This window comes from Triturus cristatus, chromosome 5_2, assembly GCF_964204655.1.
Source record: "Triturus cristatus chromosome 5_2, aTriCri1.1, whole genome shotgun sequence".
Lineage (NCBI taxonomy): Eukaryota > Metazoa > Chordata > Amphibia > Caudata > Salamandridae > Triturus > Triturus cristatus.
The window spans coordinates 352,117,901-352,141,703 of NC_140588.1; the positions used below are offsets into that span (position 1 = coordinate 352,117,901).

The window sequence follows — 23,803 nt, forward strand, 5'->3', positions numbered from 1 at the left end:
ATTACACTTTAATCCGGGCTACCAGAATAACAAAGCAAATTCTATACCGCAGTTATGTTCCGATAATACCTCTAGAGAAATTGTTGGCACTTACCACAACTGTGCTCAAAACTGTCTAAATGCGTTTTGAACCTCTTACAGTGCCCAGAGTACAGAACATGGTGGGTTATTGCTTAATCAAGATCTGCTTTAGATTCTTGGTGTGTTACAGGAACATTTGCTTTCCCATTTGTGTTTTGATCAGTTAGTATTCAAAAACTCAGGTCTGCTAGAAACGCTATAGTTAGTAGAGCTACCACCAGGTATAGTTGGTGAAAAGAAATTAAGTCAGTGGTTCAAAGCTGTGAAATATTTACTTAGAATAAAGCTAACTATCAGCCAGTTGCAAGATTGCTTCTGCTATCGAACTACATCTGTCTTGAAGGTTCCTGTAATTTTGATGATAGTCGATTTAATATAAGGGATTGCTCATTTACATTTTTACAGACTCTACATGTGGCATGTTATCCATAGAATGTTTCAATGATATATTTCAGATACATGGATTACCTCACGTCATATAAAATTGTGATCTCATGTTCAGTATTGTTTTCCAAGAGGTTTACATGGTAAGTATAACATAGACCTTCCTTTTCTTGTTAGCATCCTCAAAGAAAGGGCAAACAAGACAGCGCAACCTTTTCAGTGGTATTTCCGCTGACGTTTTCTCATCTGGAAATGGGTGAGTAACATATCAGTAGCTGAATCTGAGCATAATGCTTCTTGGCACTAAACTCTGATTCTTTAGCCACACATGCTACTTTCCTCGCCTTTTCTAAAAAGGATGCTGGTTTTGCCTGCAGCTCCAATAGTGAGAGATCAAAACAATATCAATACTTGCCCATTGCATTTTGAAAACGTGTCAAGATGTCCTACCTGGTTATAGATTATGTCTATGATTGTGTCATTATCTTTGTTGCTCAATCATTTATTTATCCCAACCTTATTCCAAATGTAAATTTGTAAAGGCATAGTGTTCAATAGTTCCATTAAATGGGGATGTATAATGTCTCTCCTTATGGCAGTATATGGAGAACCTGTCAGCAGTTGGTAGATCTTTAAATATGTGGTGGACATATTTCACTTAGAACTGATTGTGTTTATCTGTAACACAATAGGTAATTTAGACAATGATGATATTAGCGCCCTCAATTATTGTTTCTGGTGTTTTAAGACAAACCGTAGAAAGAAGTATTTTCCTCAAATCTACAGGTCAGTTGATCACAATCCCCTTTTCCTTTCTACAGTAGGCATAATGTTATGGTATTTTATGTTATGCGTATTTGTGGAGCGAACAAATCAGCCGGGATGGTGTCCTTGCACTGAAGCTGGAGCTATATGGGCCGAGCCGGGGCTGGGCCTAGGTGAAGGCTTTCACTTTCTTGCGGATTTTCAATAACTGAGGAGGAGGCTCTGATGTGAACATCCTGTCAGTCTTTAGGAGCAGTGTAGCAGAAGGCACCACTGCCAGACCTGGTACTGTATATTGGGGGGCGGGGATTGTGAGCAGGAGTCTGCCTGATCGAATGTGTCTGGTAGGTTTGTGGAAGTGATGTACCATCAACCGCGCAGTTGAGATAGGGACTATAACACATTTTGGTGATTTTACTAATAGTAAATGGGGTTAGTGGAACCTATTGTGCAAAGAGGAAACTAAATCAGTCAGGTAGCCCTGACAGGATCAGTCTACTTGCTGTTGCTGTAACCAAAGTGCCTCACATATATTAAAGAATTTAGCTCGTACCTGACTAGTGCTTAGGGCTCCAATAACAGTCTCTGGGCTGTGAAGATAATATGTACCTTCTTTTTCTTTGGTATGAGCTGCTTGCTCCCAAACATTTAATTATTCATATTGTGTGGGTCTAGGGGATGGTTTAATTTTATATATATTTTTTCCCTTAAAGTTTAAATAATCTTTAAATCAAAAGTAGCATATTGTGAACATCTTAGTGCTCCTTCTTTTTCAGTGATCTTGTGCCATTGACGAAGCCAAAACTTGTAGCCCTATGTTTGTCGCAATATAATGTCCTGGCTTCCCTTCCGGTGTTGCCTCTTCTCCCTCACAGACAGAGGCTGGCACATCATCTCTCATTACATTTCTAAAAGCTTTGAAGCGTTTATGATTGCAAAGATTTAACAATGAATTAACAATATCAATAATTTCATTGTTTTTCTTTTGGATAATTCATAGTTCCATACAAATCAATATTCTCCTCCGGTCCCAACACAATACTTCTTCATAAGCCTATCACAGTGTAGCACACGATGATTCGCCAACCAAACCTAGCGCAGCACCAACTGACTTATCCCAGCACAGCGCACACTGACATAATTATCACTCTATGTAGCGGTTCACCACCCTTTACAATTTTCTCGTATTTAAATTTCACAACTCTGAGAAAGCACAATAAACAAATTACTCTTGTTTGTTCCACTAAAGTATTCAAAGTAGTTAATTCATACAAGAAACATTTGGAAATAATACCTTCCCACTCCCTCGCATACACACAGATGAGATCTCGACCAGCGGGAAATCACCCTGACTGATCTAGTTTCCTCTTTGCACAATAGGTTCCACTAACACCAATCACTACTAGTACAATCACAATAGTTTGTTATAGTCCCTATCTCAATTTTGCGGTCGATGGTCCCTCACAAACCAACACTACGAAACCTTAGCAGACAAGTAATACAATATTATCTGTCTTCTATCCTGGGATCTTAGACTATTTCAAGTCCAATAACTTCAGCTGCTCAACACCAAGGGCATTAGCACAAATAAGCCATCAACTTTACTAAAATTCAAAACGCATAACCTCAACAAAGACAATTATGACACATAACCCTGTTGATACTCACACCTCCACGACTGCAATCACCTTTTGGAACTGCAAAATATTTCAGTCTTCAAATTCGGGATTTGAACTTTAGGGACATGGGCAATTCTAAACTTGGGCAATTTATTTTAGCTCCTTTCTCTCTCGTGACATAAACAACAGGAGGATTTTTGTATCTTAATCTTTGGGTTTATCATTAAATAATCCCTGCCACTGGTCGTATGGACCTATTGTTTGTCTACGAAAAGAGTTTAAAATGAGCAATCATTTACATCAATTTTTCTTTGACAACAAACTTATTAGGCTTTTATGATAGTTAGTAAAGAGATTTTAAGTGAGTTAAAGGGTTTTATGAACAATTAGTAAATTCAAATTATTTTATTCAGAAGTTATTAGTCTTTAAACATTATAAATTCAAATAATCCATTAGTAGGTATTTCAAACCCAGGTAAAATTCCAGATTGGTGAAAATTGCAAATAATATAGAAATAGTACAGCAAGTGTGTTCCATCCCTAAGCTAAATTAAAGATTTAGATGACAAATTAAATCAAATTAAAGATGTCAGTTCAGAAACGCAATAAAGAGTTCTGATGAGAGAATAGATGCATAACCATAACGTTTTTTTTAAGTCAAGGAAATTTCAAGCAGGAAAACATTCTCAGCTATAAATGTTCTCGCATTCAAAAGCCAGAGGGTCGAGGGAGAGTCTCTACCTACTCTTGGAACACACGCTAATATAAATTCAGATTAACCAAAAGTGAAACACTATGTACATTACCCATTCCTGGTGTCCAGTAGGATCTCGGCAAACCCTGAGAGCAGGTAAACTTTCCAATTTTTCACGTCTCTACAATAGACCCCATAAATAAGTTCTTGAAAAGATACTTTGTGTACATCTTGCGGTTCAGATAGTTCTTCTCATGAGTCATGCTCCCGACCATCTACTCCTCCTGGTGAGAACCACACTATCAGTTGTCTTATACATAACAAATACCTATTCATTAACTAACAGGGCTTCTGGAAAGTTACAGCATCTGCAGTAAAAGAGAAAAACATCTCGAGGAAAGCATCAATTCAATGCAAAAATAGGCCTTTCAATGCTGATGTATAATTTGCTGTTAATAGGAGTCATCAGTAGCTAGGCTAACTTACATCAGTACATTAGGTTACTCTATTCGGATACTTGCAACTCCTAGGTAGGAATACTCACTATAAATTTGCTTTACCATACATGTATTAAATTTGCATACATTTTTATAGTTCCTGCTTAAATGCATTTTATGTTCACAAAATGAGAAAATTCGTTCCCACATCCTCAATAAATTTTCAGCTTGTGAGTGATGTATTTAGGAGAGTCAATGACATAAAAAACTGTGGATATAACCAAAATGTTCACTTTCTTTGTTGAACATCGGAAGTGTAATCAGTAATACATAGTCCAGTTGGAGCAGCAAATGCAATCTCCAAGGTATATTTGTTCATCTAAATGGACATCATCATTTCGCCTTTCCTCAAGAGTGCCTGAATGTGTTGCAGTAGTTCCATGCCTGATGGACTATACCAGTACTCTTTATCTTGACATTCCAGCAATTCTCACATTGCAGAGTGTTACAGCTTAACTCCTGTTACTTTTTTACTATTCCGGTCTCTCAGCATTGGCTGCTTACTCTAAACACTGTGCTCTCTTCGAATCACTGTTCTTTAAGCATATAACATTTTTTTACCCTCCTTTTTAGGTCTCGCCTGACCCAGTGCATGCGCTGGTCTGGCGAGACTTTTTGAGAGGGCTCCAAAAAGTGCTACCAGGCCAGCCTAGAGCTACAGTGCATGTGCGAGTGCGCCGCGATTTTCCGTGATTACTTTCACTTTCGCGGCCGCTTTGATGTTTGATAGCGATCATTTTCGCCAATAGGTCTCGCTTTTGGGACCTTATAGTATTTAGTTATGCAACTGTTGCATGGCTAAACACTTATAAAGTCCCAAAGGCGAGACCTATTGGCTATGCCAATGCTTGTTTTAAATTCCCAAGCTCTGGCAGCATATTCCCTGATGAGTCTGGCAACGTCCTGTTGAAAATTTTATCGTCATTCTATGAAGCCTCTGGAGTTGATAGTTCTTTGTTGAGCTTTAGCTGTCGGTCAGAGCTGAGTTAAGAAGTAAAAAATTACAAGTCAAAACTCCAGAGTCAAAGGGAATTAATTACCCGGTGCCTTAACCTCCAGCACCAAACCCCACTTTTGCAGTCTTGTACATAAATGTTCCATAGGAGGTACAAATTTTGATTTGTCAAAGTTCTGACATCCAGACGTACTCCACTATTATTTCAAATTCTTTAGTCTTTGTTGCTTATTCTTCTTCATAAGTGTAATTAATTTCTTCTATAATGTCTCAACAGGTTCATAAGGATTCTTTTCTGTGCAAGCGCCCGCTCTGAGATGTGAAGGGGAAACCCTGTGATCCTGTTAGCACTAAGAGTGGGGGACTTTAAGTTCAGTGGACTGAGATTTTTTCATTGAAGGAGGAAAAGATTGAACAATCACAAGTAAAACATTTTGTATCTGGACTTTGGAGATGTCAGTACTTAAATAATTTAGAAAGGAAGCGCTTACAGAACTTTGATGGATCAAATATCCACATACTCTAGAAGAACGTATGATTGATCTTGATGAAAGGGTGCTCCCCAAAACATGTTGGCTGCTGTACCTGTTGAGAATTTATGGATCAAATTAATTACACTTATGAAGAAAAATAAACAATAAAGACTAAACAATTTGAGTTAATAATGGCGCACTTCTGGATATATGAACTTTGACAAATCATTATTTTACTTCTGTGGAACATTAATGTAGAAGGAATATAGTTCACAGGAAGTAGCTTTGTGCTTAGCCACCTTCATCCATAAAGTGCAATGCAATCAATTGTTTACATTCTTCAAAAATGTTAATGTAGCTTTTCTCCTACTACTCTCTGCAAAGTGTCCTGTTAGCTAACCTTAAGTTTTGCTTGCGCCAAGAAGCCATTTTTGGCATATCTTTGCTAACTGAGCAAGTGAGTGGGAACATTGCAATAGCACATGACACAGAGTGGGCAGTTTTAAGGCCCAGGATGAATCAAGTAAACATTGTGTAAAATGATGTGGATCTTAGTGAGGTGATCAGATTGACCTCTTTTTGTAATTTGTTGCAGGTCATCTATTTTGAGAAATCTTATAATTCTTTTGTGTTTTATTTGCCAGATGCTCTTGCTGAAAAGCAGGTTTGCTTTTGCATCGTGAAGGGCGACCGGCCTGAAACTGAGGAAAAATGGCCACCAGAAGTAGTTGGATTGATGCAGCGCTGCTGGGATGGAAATCCAGATAATAGGCCTCCATTTGTCGGTAAACACTGTTGTATTTTAGTTGCAGTTGGATAGTGCTTCGTTGTCTGATGGGATACCTAAGTGACTTTGGTTTGACTGTAGCATGCTACTCTGTAGATTGTAATAGGTTAGAACAATGTGCCTTTGTAACGTGGCCGAAGCACTCAACACTTTGGGGACATGTGTATAGTGGAGCAAAGAGGGCTAGGAACAAAATTCTTAAACTTATGTGACATTGTTTTTTCTACTTGGAAGGATGTGGGTTGCAAGTATGACCCATGTGGGAAGCGTTTTGGTGTTGTGTGTGGTGAGCAGTGGCTTGCTCTTACAGTGTCTGCAAAAAGGCAGCTGCACCTTTAACCCCTTGAGTGCCCCGCCCTTTCCACGCCCTGTGCCGGGCGTTTCATTAGCGGGCGGGGCTCATGACGAGATAGTCTCGTCATGGGCACAGCGCAACCGCGGCCCATGACGAGACCATCTCGTCATGGGCACTCAAGGGGTTAATGTGGAGTAAAAGGGAGTGAGAGACAGCTGCTCCTGTGATTGTGCCTACTGCAGCGTTTTCCCTAGCCTGGGTACCCACCAGTGACTACGCCACACACGGAGCTTAGTATTGCATGTATTTATTCTGCTGTGTGTAACTGTGAACTCAACATTCTAAAACAAGCTTATATGGCATTGTGCTGTGACACCTACAACTCAGCTCTACGGAGTCCATTAGGAGCCAAAAGAGTTTCATCTTAAAATATTGCAAGACACTACGCCTACCACCCTTGTAAGGGAGATTTGTTGCTTGTTCTTGGACTACCTAGCCATCTACTGGGGATATCAACCTTGTGGGTGTGATTGGTTTTGGCTCTTTGCAGGCGCAATCCCAATTGATCTGTTGGGAATAATCCAGGTCTTTATCGCTTTCCTGAATTTCGGGTCTTCTTTGTTATTTCTTGACTTTTAAGTTTTACTTGGCTGAAGGATGGCCATGTACCACAGGTGACCCTGTGGGTCATTCAGAGTACATTGTTGGAGAGGCCTTTTTGCATGGGCAACTTGTGGAGCTCTCAGAGTTGGTGTGATGTGATTACAAAGGTCTACATGTAGTGTTTGACCTTCTACTGCATTTTGTATTCTTTGCAGACTTCCAAGTAAAACAAAATGACAGCCTCACGCCATGCTATCACTGAACTCTTTTGTGAGGCCTAAAGTTTTCACTTGCAATTCACTTTTATAAGGTGTGTCAGTCTAATTAGTTAGATGGCTGTAAACCATGACTAGAACACCCAGAATATATTAGGCTGAGAAAAGAATCTCTGGACTGGAAATATCGGTAATGACACGGAGTGAGGTGATCATCCTAGAGTAGGATCAAAAAGGGCTCTAAGATTGAGTCTCCTTGCGTAGTTTAGATAAGACATCATTTGGGTGATAGTAGCCTATAGCTTTTGTGGGAAATGTTGGTGAGGGATGATGCTTTGAAGAGTTTGCATTCTGCAGAAAGCGCTTCTTGTTTCTCTTGAAGGGGAGAGGGTTAGTGATAGTCTGGAGTCCATGATCTTCCCTATATTTTTTTGTTTGATATAAAGTTCAACGTAACAGTCCTCACTTTGTGATGGGTACTGAAATATTGTATTTTCTCTTAAGGTTGTAAAAACATGTCAAATAGTGCTTTACATAAAGCTAAGTAGATCTTCTTAAGGAGGGAAATTAAAGGATGCCACTGCTGTCTGTTTCATTAAGGGAAGAGATGTTTTTATGCAGCTCTGAATGTTTTTTAATGACATGTGATAGTCCCTATCAATGTAAAGTGCTAGGAATATCAGCTGTGTGAGAGTCTGACTAACACAGTTATGTCTGTGGTTGAATTTTGTTCTTTGTTATTCTTAGTTATTATCCTTCTTTGCAGAATGTGATCAGATTTTTCGGCCATTTTACTCTCCGCGCTTAGAAATGGATGTGGAGAAAGACGTGGAAAAATTAAAAGTAAGTATTAAAGAGTGTTTGGTCAAATTAAAATTCATTTCCGTAGAACCAGCTGAAAAATTTACAGGGACGTTAGTTAGGAATTAGCATTTAGAAAACCTTATAAATTCACAGAAAAAATCACAGGCTTCAGAGGCGTTCTAGTTAGGTATTAGCATTTAAAAAACATTAGAAATTCACAGAAACAAACCAGGTTACAGGAACATTATAGTTAGGCTGACATTCCACTTGTACAAAACCTGTGAAATTCAGCCGTTCTAGTAAGCTGAGCTTACTAGAACTTGCTCCCCCGCACTCATGAGATGTCATCAGTGATGTCACTGACCATGTCATGAGTGATGTAATATGTGACGTGTTCAGCAGTGCATTGCGGGGGCGCAAGTTATAGTTAGCTCAGCTAACTATTACGGCTGAATTTCCCATGTTTTGTACAAGTGAAATGTCAGCCTAACTAGAACGTTCTGGTAATCTTTTTTTTTTCTTCAGTGAATATATATATAATCTCACTACTATTTTGCTACAAATACACTGGATGCTTGCAAGCCGGTGCAAAAAGTGTATTTATGTGAAAAACAGTTGTTTCCATTTTGGGGGTGGCAGCAGAGTTGCCTAGGTCCATCCTTCACCCACCCCTAATCTTCTTTTTTATTTTTTACTGATGTTTAGTGGACTTTCTGTCACCCCTGGTGGCACATTGGGGGCAAACTCCCCGAATCTGCCTCCCAGGGGTAACAGAAGAACAGTTGTGACAATCATGGGGTTGCAGCAAGACTGATGCCTTAACCAACTCCACACCTTTTAAAAATAAAATAATGTCCTTAGTGTCTAGTGGGCCTTCTGCCTCCCTCAGTGGTGGGGGTGGGTGGCTGAAGAAAAACTACTGGGGTTGTTTCAGGAAGTTGAGCATGGCCAGACTTTTTTTTCCCAACCATTTTGTTCTGGTGTAAAGACTGTTGTGTCCATTATGGATAGTGGCGGCGCGGCCTAATGCATCTGTGGGTCATCTCTTCCCTGTTTGTAAAAAAATAAATAACATCATCTCTGGGAACTAATGGGCTTTTTGCACTTTTTTGGGGGTGGGGGAAACAGCCCCTTGTCTTGTGTCATTTCTGCAATCAGAGAGGAGCATGATGGCGGTAAAAAAAAACCAAAGACTGTTGGTCCGGTTACGGGGTCGGCTGTGACGGGTCATGACTTTCAAAAGTGGTGGGGTGCAAAAGTAGTTTCTCAATTATATAAAAGACCAAAACAAGTTAAATAATGGAATAGTTATAGCCTTGCTTTGATACACCAAACCAGCTGGGGTAATTATAAAATGAAATCCATAACTATATCTATTAATATGACCTCTAATCAAACACACAATATGTTTCACTAGCCCCGGCTGTCCTCCCTCCCATCCATCTGATGTCACGTTTTGTTTGTTTGGATGTGCTCTGGTGTTAACTTGGGGGAGTATCAACTCAGCTTCTATCTGTGCACGTTGTTGTTATTTGCGCTTGCATAGTGTAGCCTAAGGGTTGCAACCTGTTGCAAATGTGAGTTGTGGAGGATGGTGTGGGGGTTGGGTGATTTGCCCCATACTTCACTGTCCCAAAAAGAAACAAGCATTTGCAATGCAATAGGTCTCGCATTTACGAGACTTTGAGTTATTGGCACTGTAAATGTCAATAGCTTAAATTCTCGCAAATGCAAGACCTATTGAATTGCAAATATTGTTTGTTTCTAAGCGCCCCATGCCGCGCTTGCACTTAATAGAGGCCATGCCCCTTTCTTTAGATGAGCCAAAAGTGAAAGCACACATGACGCCCTGAATGTTGCTGCTAAGCACCTCATGCCTGCAGTAAGACAAAACTCACTAAAGAAATAGTGCTTACCGACTAAATAACAGACAGTGTAACAACAGAAGTAAAAGGGCCAATCCTCACAGGAGGTTACAAATGAAGACAAGGCGGTACTAAGGAGGGACTAACATGATGATGACCCTCTCAGAAGCCTGCATGTGCAAAGGAGAAAGACACAAGCCAATGAAAAAATTGGCGGAGAGTGGGCGGAGCTTTATGTGCCTACTCTAATACAGCATCCCAGGCATAGCAGCGCATGCGCTGCCCAGGCTCCACCTAAAAACAACTATTTAAAGGTTTGCTGGTGTTTCTTTTTATTTGAATTATTGCTACTTAATCACAGTAGCCTATTCTTCAACTCTCTTGGTGTACTCTTACCGCAGTCATTTAGGAAAAATGCTTTCAGAGCCTCCTCACTAGTGGCACTCTCCCTGTGTAAAACAGCACCCCGCTCACATACGCACACACACACACACACATTAAGCCAGACACACTATTTCACTAACACAAACTCTCACGCATCAGCTCCTGTACTAGGGCAGACATGCAGTCCCTGTACTCCGAGGGACCACAACCAAGGCTGCCAGGGAATCCATTGAGAGGAAGTGAGCCTACCCTGAACTGGATATAGAGCTTCCTATCCATTGGGACCCTAATAATGTCTAAATAATGTTCCAATGCGCTAACTGGTTTAAAATCCAGAAACCCACTGGTTAGTGGGCCTCTGGTAGCAGCGTTGGACTCGTTCTGTGCTACCCACTCCCAGTAGCATGCCTTTACTAATTGTTTGGAGGAGAAAAACTCAGTTGAAGTGCAATCCCAGACCTCTTGCATTCCCAGGAAAGACCGCAGATTTTTATGTTGCTGATCCATGCTATCTTTCTTAAACTATCTAGGGTAAATACTTCCTGTAGTGCTTGGGCATAGGACAACAATTCAGAAGTAGACCTGATTCTCCTCCAAAACAGCAGTGGGCGCAACCTAGCTCTATCTTGAATTGGTTTCCCACCCATATCAAGCTTTAGGGGATAGAGCAGGGTGCTCAGAGGTAAGAGTGCTAGGGTCTTCAAAAACTTATGTATGGTTCTTGTCAAATCAGCGGAGTTGGCAAAACCCCAGAGTTTGGTCCCGTAGAGGGCTGAGCCCACCACTTTAGAGTTGTAGATCTGTAATGTAGTTGCGACTGGTTTGCTATTGGATGTGTGGTGTTCTTTCAACGGGACACCAGCAATTTGACTATGCTTCATGGTCATCTTTTCCACCAGAGGTTTCCAATACTTGCTGGCTGTAAGTTTTATACCCAAATACTCAAAGGTGTCTACCCTTTCAAGTGCAACCCCCCCCCCCCCCCCAGAGTAGGCCTCCCCCTACATGACTTGTGTGTATTGATCGCCATATATCTGGTCTTTGATGTGTTTATCTCCAAGCCTCACATCATGCAAAATTCCTCAAACCTATTTAGTAATTGTCTGGGGTTTTTGATACCAATAAGGTATCATCGGTGAAAAGGAGTGTAGAAAGTTTTGCCTTGCCTAGGGAGGGGGCATCTACGTGGTATGAGGAAAGGAATTGGACTACATTGTTCAGGTATAAAGAAAACAAGGTTTGGGCTAGTACGCATCCTTGACAAACACCCTTGTTTACAAGGATTGGCTGTGTGTGTTTTCCTAACTCGCCCCAGCGTACACTGGCATCTTTTTCCTCATGAAGACGAATAATTAAAGATAGATTGTCCAGCGGCATACCCATGCCGCGCAGCACTTACCAGAGCTTGCGTCTTGGGACCAGGTCAAATGCCGATTTTAAGGCGCCATATAGACTGCCCTTGCTGATTACAACAGTTTTCCAGGACAGAAGTAAGAAACTAAAGCCATCGCCAATTGTGCTAGTTTTTTGACTGGTTATGTGTTAAATATCGTTAGCATCGATCCATTCCTGAATCTTGGCCAGGAGAGCGTGACAAAATACTTTCTGGATAGATTCAATGAGGTTGATAGGTCTAAAGGTGAGGGGTAGGTTCCTATCTCCCTTCTTAAATATAGGTATCACCTCAGCGCCTTTCCAAGACTCTGGTATTGGGGCACCACTTGCAAATGCGTTAGACAGCAACAGAATGTATTTTGACCCGTTGTTCCTCTCGTGTAGGAAGATATCTCCTGGTATGCCATCAGGGCCTGGGGCTTTGGTCGTACTGTAGCATCAATGGAGACATCAATTTTGCCCAGATCAAACAGGTCACCGTGTAATGACTGGATGGGTACAGGGAGCTTCCTGTTGATGGAGCTGACTTTATTCTGTGTAAAGAGTTTTAAAGTAATCGAACCAGTTGGTTTCGGAAATGTGATTTTTAGGTTGAGGGGCAGCCTTGCTGTCCCCCCAGGTAACCAGAACCAAAACTTGTTTGAATCTTTTTCTTTTGCATGCTTCCTTGATGCCCCGCCACCTCTTCTCATCCCATTCCCTGTTAGCTTTATTCTGGGCCTGTTTGTATGCTCTCCTAAGGGTACTTCTTGAAGCCACATCTTTTGGGTTTTTGGGCAATGACAGTTGCTTTCTAAGTTGCTTACACTCCTTATTAAACCATGAGTGAGAATGTCTTAGTTTGTTTATGGGGTGGGACATGGGAACTGTGAAATACAATGCTAGCTGTTTGAAGGAGCGAGAATTAGTGACTGTGACTGCGTTTAGGCCTCTTTCCTCAGCCTGTAAGTCATCTATTGCAGTTATATATTCTAGTAGAACAAGGTTGAAGTGGGGGAAAATGTTCTCACGAGTAGCTAGATGATGCCATTTGAGGCGACGTTTACCATTTGATAGTATCACTTCCTGGGTTAGCTGGTACGAGTGGGGGTCATTGGACTGACTACACCATAGAGACAATAAGATAAGACATATGGGATTATGGTAATTGTCTAATCTTTCCCTAATTTCCATGTCCTTGACATTACTCCAAAGTCTCAGGCCTATCAGGACATTATTAATACGACTAATACTGTTGGTTCTGTTGAATGTAAATGCCCCTGTCGTGTCAGATTCAGTTCTACCATTAGCTACCCTTAGCCCAAACTCAAGGGTCAAAGCCTTAAACTGGAGTTCAACTCAGGACCATTTTCTCACTGGGGCTAGATCCAAGCATGGGCTAGGCCACTGCTTTTGATATGCACACATCATCCCTATCCAGGAGTTCGAAGGTGACATTAAAGTCACCTGCCAAGAACAAGTGGTGGTTAGGGTCCCTCTCTTATCCAGATGGTCTTCGAGTGTCTGCAGGGTTTCGGATTGCTAACCACCCTTAGTACCTTTTGCTTATATACTGCAGATGTCTACGGTGGTGCTCAAGTAACCCTTTATTCAGATTCCTAAGATGTACGGGCACTCGATGGTCAGCTGGCTATTGGTGCAATAGAGGGAGATTTTTGCCTAGATCAGCAGGCCACCAGCAAGATGCCCTTGCTGGTTGAGGATAGCAGACAGACAATAACTCAGGTACCATGGTCTATAGGCTGGCTCGGTGCTCCAGGTTTCTTGCTATATGCACATGTCAAAATCTTCAATAAAATCATTCAAATGTGGCAGGATAAATTTAGATTTTAGACCAGCCACAATCCAAGAACTACTAAAAGCTTAGTGCCTCAAGTGGGAGTGACGGTAGTGAAACACATGGATAAACTGAGTTTGAGATCGCGGGGCAATCGGCATCGATCACAGGGACCGCAAAATCTATATTAGGGGAGGCACCTTGGTTCCTGGATGGATACTCAGTCCCCTGTGTGGTATGAGATCTGTTACCCAAAATTGCTTCCTTGTTTTTTTCGGTCAGCAAGGGTTGTGTCAGGTGATGGTAGTTCCCCCACATTGACCTTATACATTGGATCGGTTGGTTCAAAGGTGTTTCGAACTTTTGGAGCGAAGGTACTCTGTACATACAGTCAATCAATTTCCCACAGGACCAAATCTATTTTGGAGGGGGAGATTTGCATAGAGTGTGACAGCTTGCTTAGTGTTGGGTAGTACTTGAATTGGATGTTGGACCCTATTGGTGGACCAGTCCTTACATTGAAAGTCACCAAGCTGTCGACCAGACTTCCATCTACCAGGGTTAGTTCGATACAGTACGCATGTCGATTAGGGGTCACACATCTTTTTGCCCTCAGGATGTCTTCTCTGATGTTGGACCTACATCCCCTCACGTAGCATATCCAGTGGATGGCTTTATTCTTAAGTGAGTCCTCCCCTATTGTATTTTTTGCAATACGCAGAGAAACAATTGGTGCTTTGGTACAATTATATACTGAGAATGTACTTGCTTTAATGTTATATGGGATAGACTGCTATTATAGAGTATAATGTATTGAGTTAGGTCACAAGTTCACTCTGGAGATTATATTTAATGGTTAGGAAGAGTATGTCAGTACATACTCTTTGTTTAGAGCTTGATATGGTTGGAATATTATTCAGGAGTTATGTACACTTATTGCAAACTTGTTTTAGACTGCAGAAGCAATAAACTGATACACTGAAGTTTAATGTGCATATGGCCTTATTATAAATACAGATCCAATCTTCATGTATGTCATTTGTAAATAATTACACAAAACCTTTAATTGTACGAATGAAGAATTGTGATATTATGACCAACAGCTAAAAAAATAGGATGCTTGGCCGTATCCTGCGCCATGCTTGGTTGTTCTATCATTGCAGTGATATGTTTGCTTTATGTGACCTACTATCAGTTCCAAAGGGCTTCCCTCTTCCAAATTCAAATGGACTGACTTTACCCCCTCTTCTTAAGATACAGACACATAGGGCATAGACTGAGGCCATTCGTCCTGCTAGCTACATACTTGTGTTGTATGCTCCTTTATGTGGCCATGACCCATGTATGCTACATGCAAGGCCCATCTGTCGGTAAAGCCATGTGTGCCTTATTCCTCTGTATATAATTGGTACAGGACATGCATATAGGCAGTGCCCCATGTCTTCTACGTATAAGACATTGCCACAAGCTATCCCATATGTGCCATATACACTTTATATTGTGAAAGGTAATGTACGAGGAAAGGCTCAGGATTTATGGTCGCCTACCAACCATAACTAGAGAATTAGGATGTTTTTATATGTATACAAGTACATACACACTGTTGTGCTCTTTCTTTCAATCTTACTTGGGAAATTTTAATAATTGTTTTTTTCTCCATATACAGACAGAATACCCTATACCGAAAGATTTTGTTAGGAGGATGGAGTCACTACAACTAGACTGTGTTGCAGAACCTCCAAGCTGCCAAATACCCGGTAACTGATAGTTTATTAGCGAGATGGCACACACCAGAAGGAGAAACTGGTGTTTTGATACACATCCATGTAAACTAATGAACAAAAAGTAACCTGCCTGGGTCATAGGATTAAAACGTTGTCTACAGACCTTTAAATCTGAAAGAGACACGTTAGTGATAGATTCCTTACCTTAGAATAATCCCCAGGCGTCAGGCTGGATCTGGAAAGTTTTGCTAGCAGTACTCCTGCGTGCCAGTAGGCAGCGTCGTGCGGCTCCGCGTCCGTCGCTGGCGTCGTAAGCGCCGAGATGACGTCACGGAGACTACTTAGGCGCCACCCATGCGTGCTGACGTTAGTTCTTTCTTTTTCCGTGCCAGCAAGTGCAGATCCGGTTAGAGCACGTACCTTGGTCACTTTTTGACTACCCTTTTTGAGACTTTTTGTCTCCTTTTCTCCTTGGTGCGCCTAGGGATGCCTGGATTTAAGTCTTGTGGGGCCTGCCGTCGCAATATGTCGGTGGCGGACCGCCACGATGTTTGCCTCTGCTTCCTGGAGACCGACCACGATTCCCCGTCCTGCTGGAACTGTCGGGCCATGGCCCGAAGACTTTGAGGGAGCGGCGCCGGAAGCTGCTGGAGGTCCGGCACTCGTCCCAGCGCCGTTCAGGTCCAGGGACCGTTCCGGGGAACGCTCGCGGGGCTGCAGTCGGCGCTCCTCGGGCTCCAAGGCTTCGCCCTCGGATTCGGGTAAGCGACGACAAAAAGAAGTCAAAGAAGCGTGTTCGCTTTCTGACGTCCCCCCATCGGTCCTCTGATGCGGACAAGGGGGACAGGGGTTCTGCCCCTGTGGCTCCTTTGGAGCCTGGGAGTCTCGCGGCCTACCCGCCTTAGCTGGGTCTGTCAGCAACTCCCGAACAGGTGCAAGAAATTTTTGTTACCATGGACCGCCTTTTTAGGCTTCTGGCTCTCGCCAGCGCCCCTTCGGGCCCCACGGTCCCGTGTCCGGATCCTGTTGTGCCGCCGGCGGATCCAGCTTTGGCGCCACAGGATCCTGTGCCGGTGGCTCCAGCGCCACAAGGTCCAGCGCTGCCGATTCCGGCCCCTGCACCACCCTCGTCTCCGCCTCCAGCACCGCAGTGGGTGCCGTTTGTCCCGCCCTTGCCCCGGTTCCAGGACCATTTTGTTCCTACCTGGGATCCACATTGGGACGTGGTGCCGGCTCGGCCCCGGCCGTGTTCCTTCTCTGGCTCCAGCTCTGCCGCTGCGGTCGATTCCCCATGCAACAGAGGTGGAGGACGACTGGGAGGGGTACGAGGACCCTCTTGCCCGTCAGTGTGACTCCGAGCAGGACTGGGTGGACGACTTGGAGGACGCCGGCGACCTCTATGTCTCTTCTGACCCGGGGTTTTCCTCTCCCCCGCCTACCATGGAGGAGGGCGCCTCCTACACGATGGTGCTCCGTCAGGCAGCTGAGGTCCTCAATTCTCGATCTTCCTACGGTGGCCCTCAAAACTAATCTCACTGAGGTGCTCCAGACGGCGTCCACTTCGTCGGAGCCCCTGCTCCCCTTTAACGACGCCCTCACTGACGTCTTGTTAGGCACTTGGTCGCGGCCGGCCACAGGGGCCTCTGTGGATAAGAATGTCGCCAGGCGTCATCGCCCAGCGCTTGGTGACCCCGTGTTTCTGACCACTCATCCTACGCTTGAGAGGCTGATCATCCATGCCTCGACGTCACAGAGTGCCTTTCCCACAGTTCCGCTGGATAAGGACTAAGAAGCTGGAGCAGTTCGGTAAGCGGTTGTTCTCTTAGGCCAGCTTGGGGCTGCGGTCAGTGAACACCGCCTGCTTATTGGGCCGCTATTTCCACGCGGTGTGGGATACCGTTGCACAGGTGTTGCCTCAGTGTCCTGAGGAGAGCCACGCTGTGCTGTCCCAAGCTGTTGCTTAGGGTAAAGATGCAGCTAAGTTCGCCATTCGGTGTGGTTTGGACACCGCAGACTCACTGGGTAGGGCAATTTCTACAACTGTGGCGCTGCGTCACCACGCCTGGTTGCGATCTACTGGGTTCTCCCCCGATGTCCAGAGCTCGCTCATGGACATGCCCTTTGATGGCACTCGCCTGTTTGGCGATAAGGCCGACAGCGCACTGGAGTGTTTTAAGGACTCGTGGGACACGGCCAAGTCCTTGGGTCTTTCTGCAAAGAGCCCGGCCACTCCTGGCTTTTGTTCCTTTCGTGGCCACGGCAGAGGCACCCAGGCACATCCCTTCAGCAAGCCTGTGCAAAACCAGCCTCAGCGCAGATGCGGCTTCCGCAGGGGTGGGTCTGGTAATCAGCGTGTGGGTCAGTCCACCTCCGCCCCCGCTGCTTCTACCTCCAAACCTTCCGAATCTGAGCTTTGTGCAGCACCCCACGCCGGTGGGTGGCAAGATCCACCACCACCTCCCCCACTGGCGCGATATCACATCGGACACATGGGTGTTGCAGATCATCCGCAGGGGTTACTCCCTTCCCTTTCAGTCCTACCCTCCAACCATGCCACTTCGGTGCCACTGCATGTCGGGGATCACTTGGTACTTCGAGTGCATTCCTAAGCCGGAAGTAGGGAGTGGTTGTTATTCCCACTACTTTCTGGTCCCCAAGAAGGACAAGGGGGGCCTGCACCCCATCTTGGACCTCCGGAACGTCAATCGCTTCATCCGGAAAGAGAAATTCAAAATGCTGGCTCTGGCTCAGGTCCTGGCTGTCCTCGACCCTGGAGACTAGATGGTAGCGTTGGACTTGCAGGGTGCATATTTTCACATCCCCGTCCTGCGGCCCACCGGCGTTACCTGCGGTTCACGGTAGGCCAGGAGCATTTTCAGTTTGCCGTGCTCTCCTTCGGCCTTACGAGCGCCCCTTGGGTGTTCACGAAGGTGATGGCGGTGGTCGCAGCTCACCTGCGCAGGTCGGGGTGGCAGTCTTCCCTTACCTCGACGACTGGTTGTTGAAGGCGGGCTTGCCCCAGGTGGTCGTCAACCACCTTCAGACTACGGCCGACCTCCATTTGCTGGGGTTCTCCATCAACGTGCCGAAGTCGCACCTGAGTCCCTCTCAGAAGCTCCCCTTCATCGGAGCGGTTCTGGATTCAACGCTGTTTTGGGTTTATACTCCCGAGCAACGAGTCCGGGTTATTCAGGCTATGATTCCGATCTTTCAGCCTCTGTCCCGGGTTTCAGTCAGGATGACCCTCCGGCTTCTGGGCCTGATGGCCTCCTGCATCCTGCTGGTGACACATGCCAGATGGCATATGCGGGCTCTGCAGTGGGACCTGAAGTTCCAGTGGGCGCAGCATCAGGGCAACCTGTCCGATCATGTCCAGATCTCTGAGGGCACTGCACGACAATTGCAGTGGTGGCTCACGAATCGCGATTGGGTCAATGGCAGATCCCTCTTCCTTCCCCCAACCGGAGCACACAGTGGTGACGGATGCGTCCCTCCTGGGCTGAGGAGGCCACTTGGGAGAGGCGGAGATCAGAGGCCTCTGGTCTCCAGCGGAGTCCCGGCTCCATATCAACCTTTTGGAGCTTCGGGCGATATGTCTTTCACTGAAGGATTCCTTCCCTCTGTCCTGTGGAAGTGTGGTGCAGGTGTTCACGGACAACACCACCGCCATGTGGTATTGCAACAAACAAGGCGGGTGGGGTCCTGGACCCTATGTCAGGAGGCTCTGCACCTCTGGACATGGCTGGAACATCACGGCATTACCTTGATGGTTCAACACCTGGCAGGTTCTCTGAATGCCAGGGCGGACAAACTCAGCCGCCGGTGCTTGATGGACCACGAATGGCGTCTGCACTCGGACGTGGTGCAAGGTCTCTCTCAGCAGTGGGGAGAGCCTTGGTTAGATCTATTCGCCACCGAAGAGAAAGCTCAATGTCATCAGTTATGCGCGTTGGATTTTCCAAGGTGGCACTCACTAGGCGACTCTTTTCGCCGCGAGTGGAGTTGAGGTCTATTGTATGCCTTTTCGCCTATACCACTTCTGCCCAGAGTGCTGAAGAAGATTCGGCGCGACCGGGCCTAAGTCATCCTTGTGGCTCCAGATTGGGCACGAAGGTACTGGTATCCCGAGCTACTCAGCATGGCGATCGATCCCCCAATCCGACTGCCTCTTCGGGAGGAGCACCAGAGGACGGTCCTCCACCCCAACCTGTCCAGCCTCCACCTCCATGCGTGGAGATTGGGCGGCGACAGTTGACAGCTTTCGATCTTCCTCCTGAAGTCTGTGATGTCATTCTGGCAGCCAGGAGTCCCTCCACTAAGACGATATACACCTGCCGGTGGAACAGGTTTGAGTCATGGCGCACAGCGAAGTCTGTGGATCCCCTTTCTGCCCCTCTTTCCGAGGCCCTTCTGTTCCTGTTATCCTTGGCCCGGCAGGGCTCTGCTCTGGGCACTCTCAAAGGTTATCTTTCGGCCATCTCCGCCTTTCTCAGGCTTCCAGATCAGCCTTCTCTCTTTAAGTCCCCGGTTGTTAGCCGTTTCCTGAAAGGCATTACACACCCGTTTCCTCCCGTGCCGTTCATAATGCCTCAGTGGGACTTAAATCTTGTCTTGACCTATCTGATGTGCGGTCCTTTTGAGCCCCTTCATAACTGTCCTTTACGTCTTCTCACTCTCAAGACGGCTTTCCTGGTAGCTATCACCTCTGCCAGAAGGGTGAGTGAGCTCCAGGCTCTTTCTTCCAAACCGCCTTTCCTTTCAGTTCATCCGGACAAGGTGATGTTAAGGACCAGTCCTTCTTTTTTGCCAAAGGTTGTCACGCCCTTCCACATCGGGCAGACCATCACTTTGCCCGCCTTCTTTCTCCCTCTGCATCCTTCAAGGGAGGTGGAGAGGCTCCACCATCTGGACCCAAAACATGCGCTCGCGTTCTATTTGACGCGTACCCAGCAGTTCCGGGTGGATGACCAGCTCTTTGTTGACTACGAGGGTGCCAAAAAAGGTTGGGCCGTGCACAAAATTGACCTTCTCGCGGTGGGTCGTTCTGTGCATCAAAGCATGTTACTCCTTGGCTCAGAGGGAGCCTCCTGTGGGGCTGCGTGACCATTCTACCAGGGCAACTGCAGCCACTACTGCCTTGGGACGCGGCGTTCCCTTGCAGGACATTTGTCAGGCAGCTACGTGAGCCTCGCTGCACACGTTTACCAAGCATTACTGCCTTGACAGTCAAGTCCGGAGAGACGGCTTCTTTGGCCGTTCTGTTCTCAATGACTTTCTGGTGTAATCTGTTCGCAGACCCACCACCGGGGTTGGTATTGCTGGGGTACCTATTCTAAGGTAAGGAATCTTATCACTAACGTGTCTCTTTCAGATGCACAAGTTACTACTTGTGTAACAATATATCTGTAAGAGACATTAGTTAGTGATAGATTCCTTACCGCCCCACCCATCCTCCCCGTTCTGCGAACTGATTTCTAGGGTTAAGGTCGTCCCTTTCAGGGCCCTAGTTTCTAGGCACCAGAGGTCAGTTTCTTGCATGGCTCTGCGTTCCTGGCGCGGAAAGTCGTGTACAGAACTGACGTCAGCGCGCATGGGTGGCGCCTAAGAAGTCTCCGTGACGTCATCTCGGCGCTTACGACGCCAGCGACAGACGCGGAGCAGCACAACGCCACCTACTGGCGCGCAGGGCTACTGCTAGCAAAACTTTCCGGATCCAGTCTGACGCCTGGGGATTATTCTAAGGTAAGGAATCTATCACTAACTAATGTCTCTTACAGATATATCGTTACACAAGTAGTAACTTGTGCTTCACTGTGATTGTCTACAGACCTTTAATTCATTGTGTCTGCAGATATCTTGGCCACCACATTTGCTTTTACTCTGAAATCCTTTTGGTTGTCAAGTTTGATAACCAGATCCAATGAGTCGATAAACTACTGGGGAAACAGAGTTGGTGACCTTTTTCCTCATGAAAGAGTTTCCCACATGTCCCAAAAGCCACAGCATTTTGATCAAAAGTGTATATAGATATATAATATATATATATATATTTATTTATTTTTACTTGATTTCCTCATTTTGTTTGATCATCCAGACACTCAGTAAAATATTTGCTCTCTTATCAGGCATTTGTAGGGAAATTGTCACTCAAGCACTGATTTCCTCTTGATTGGACTATGGGCATGCAGTTTAACTTGGAGCTTCCAAACACATGATATGTGAAAAATATTATTCAAAATCTGTCTTCTGGGCTGGTCCTACAAATGTCTTATTTCTGAACATTAAAAATCATTATACTGGCTTCCAGTCCTCAGGTGCATTCTTTTTAAAGCCCTTTGCAGCTGCCTTAGAACTCACACTGGGACTGGGTCTTAATTTCTCAAATAACGTTTTAAGTCATTATGCTTCGTTTTGATGTTGGGGGTCAAGCTTGGACAACTTAATCTTCGTCCATAATATTAAGTGCTCCCAACTTGGAGGCTGCTCCCTCTTCTATCTCTCAGCAAAAAACTGAAATAATCTACCTGTTTGAGAACCTCTCCTCATTAAGTCACATGTTGCAAACTCAGAAAATTCTTTTCTTTTGTTCTACAATAATTTCAGCACTTTTCGGTTCAACTAGGATTCTCTTAGTGCCAGGGTACCTCTTTGAGGTTACGCAGTGCTTTAAAAGCGTGTTGCATTAATTCATTTATACTAGTTATTAAATCTGGAAAGTTCTGGAACTCCTTGATTAGCTAGGAGAGATTTACCCTCTTACGATGCTTCACTTTACGATTTGCTAAAAGGTTCACATTTGTTTGAATGGTCATACAGCGAAGAATTGAGTCGGCAGTTAACCATTTAAAATGAAGTAACCACATCATTCTCTGAGTCACCAGCCTCTCAAATACTGCTGGGGCTTTAGTGCTGAGTTCCTTCAGTACTCATCAGGGTTATTACCAGGAAAGCAGCGTTGGCTAGGGTGCAAATCTGCACTGCATGTGCCTTTTTCCTGCTCCTTCCCTGATCTTTTCTCACTCTCTCCCTCCACACACTTAGCCTAGTGCTTCTTTATTTTTCTCTGTCACCTCTCTGTGAACTGCTGATCTAACTTTGACATCCATGTGCTTTTGAGGTCTCTGTCAGCTTTGTATTTCTTATCTATCTCCTTCTCTCATGTGTCTCTCAGCCTTTAATGTCCCTATAAGGTTCAAAGTTGACACCCCCATGTGCAGATGGCCTACCCCACCGTCTGTATTTTTTTATCCTGGAAGTTATCTTGTATTTCTTCCTCTTTTAGCACACTTGTGGCCCTCCAAATCCTATAAGACCCAAGACCTGCAGCTGTGACGCTCCTTAGCGTCACCTTTGTTGTCTCCATGGAAGCTAGAGTCATCCCAATGATTCCAAAGATGTGAACATTGGGTGCCAAGATGTCTTTTCTTTCCCACTACTGAGACCAGTTTATAATTCCCAAGATGCGACCATCTACAAGTGCAGATGACCACTGAGATGTATGTGCCTTGTAAAAACACTCCCTCCATGTGCCAACGATTGAATCATCCATGTTGTTTTTGTTCTGACCAGCACGCCGTTTGCAATCAGTGAGTGATTGTGAACATTGAATAGTGTTTGTAACTTGATTTCTCACTGCTGTAACTATATTTCATTGTGTTACTTTTTTTACCTTATTAGGTTATTGTAATTTTCATTGTCAGATACTACTTTAGTTGTGTATATAAATATTTTGTAATTGTTTTTTAAGTATTATGAAAGTATTGTTCATTTACATAAAATAACTCTAGTACAACAGTTCACCTTTATGGAACCCTTAGTATTTTTTTGTATAGTAGATCGACTTAACCATCATTCCAGTTTCTTTGACCTAGTTTAGACTATCTGACCAAACTCCAGAAAGAGTTAAGGAGGCACAGGAGAACACACTTCTGTTGCAGACTGAGGACAGTGTTCTGATGGGTAGGGAACACCTGCAAACTCCCCATTAATACAGATGGCTTGTCCTTGTTACTGTAAACGTCACAGGAAAAGCCTCTTATCTCTCAAAAGCAAGTTCTATTTTGGGGTTGTCTTTACTTTAAGTTACTTCATCTTATGTTTTCTCCTCCTGGACCGTGCCACTCAGAGCTTTTGCACGCATCGCAAATTCTAGTTTTTTGTTAGACCGAAGTCTGTCTTGCCAGTATCTTGCTGCTGTTCCAGGACCAGCCTCCTACTCAAGTACTTGATATTGACTAGCACTCGCACTTTGATGCATTCTGGACCATGTGTGATTATAGGACTAGAATAAAATAGAGTTTTCACAAGATATTGTCCTGGAAGATGATTTTGCAGTGTAGGGAACAGGGATTCAAAAGGCAAAAAATTGTTCAAATTTTATCTTGCCCACTAGTAGGCAAAATTAGGCAAATTCTTCTTAGCCAATGCACTGTCTACACCTATGAATCAAAAAAATGAATGCAGTTCATTAACATGTTTACCTGGTT

General features: G+C 44.6%; 1 protein-coding gene across 3 annotated transcripts in view; it reads left to right on the plus strand.

Annotated features, from left to right (window-relative positions):
- The window catches only part of RIPK1 (receptor interacting serine/threonine kinase 1), a 215,206-nt gene that overhangs the window by 146,050 nt on the left and 45,353 nt on the right, over positions 1-23,803 (plus strand). For all 3 annotated transcript variants that reach the window (XM_085607158.1, XM_085607157.1, XM_085607159.1), the window contains exons 6-8: positions 6,113-6,253; positions 8,135-8,211; positions 15,260-15,350. In XM_085607158.1, the coding sequence (XP_085463284.1) occupies positions 6,113-6,253; positions 8,135-8,211; positions 15,260-15,350 (309 nt within the window). The remainder of the gene's footprint in view (positions 1-6,112; positions 6,254-8,134; positions 8,212-15,259; positions 15,351-23,803) is intronic.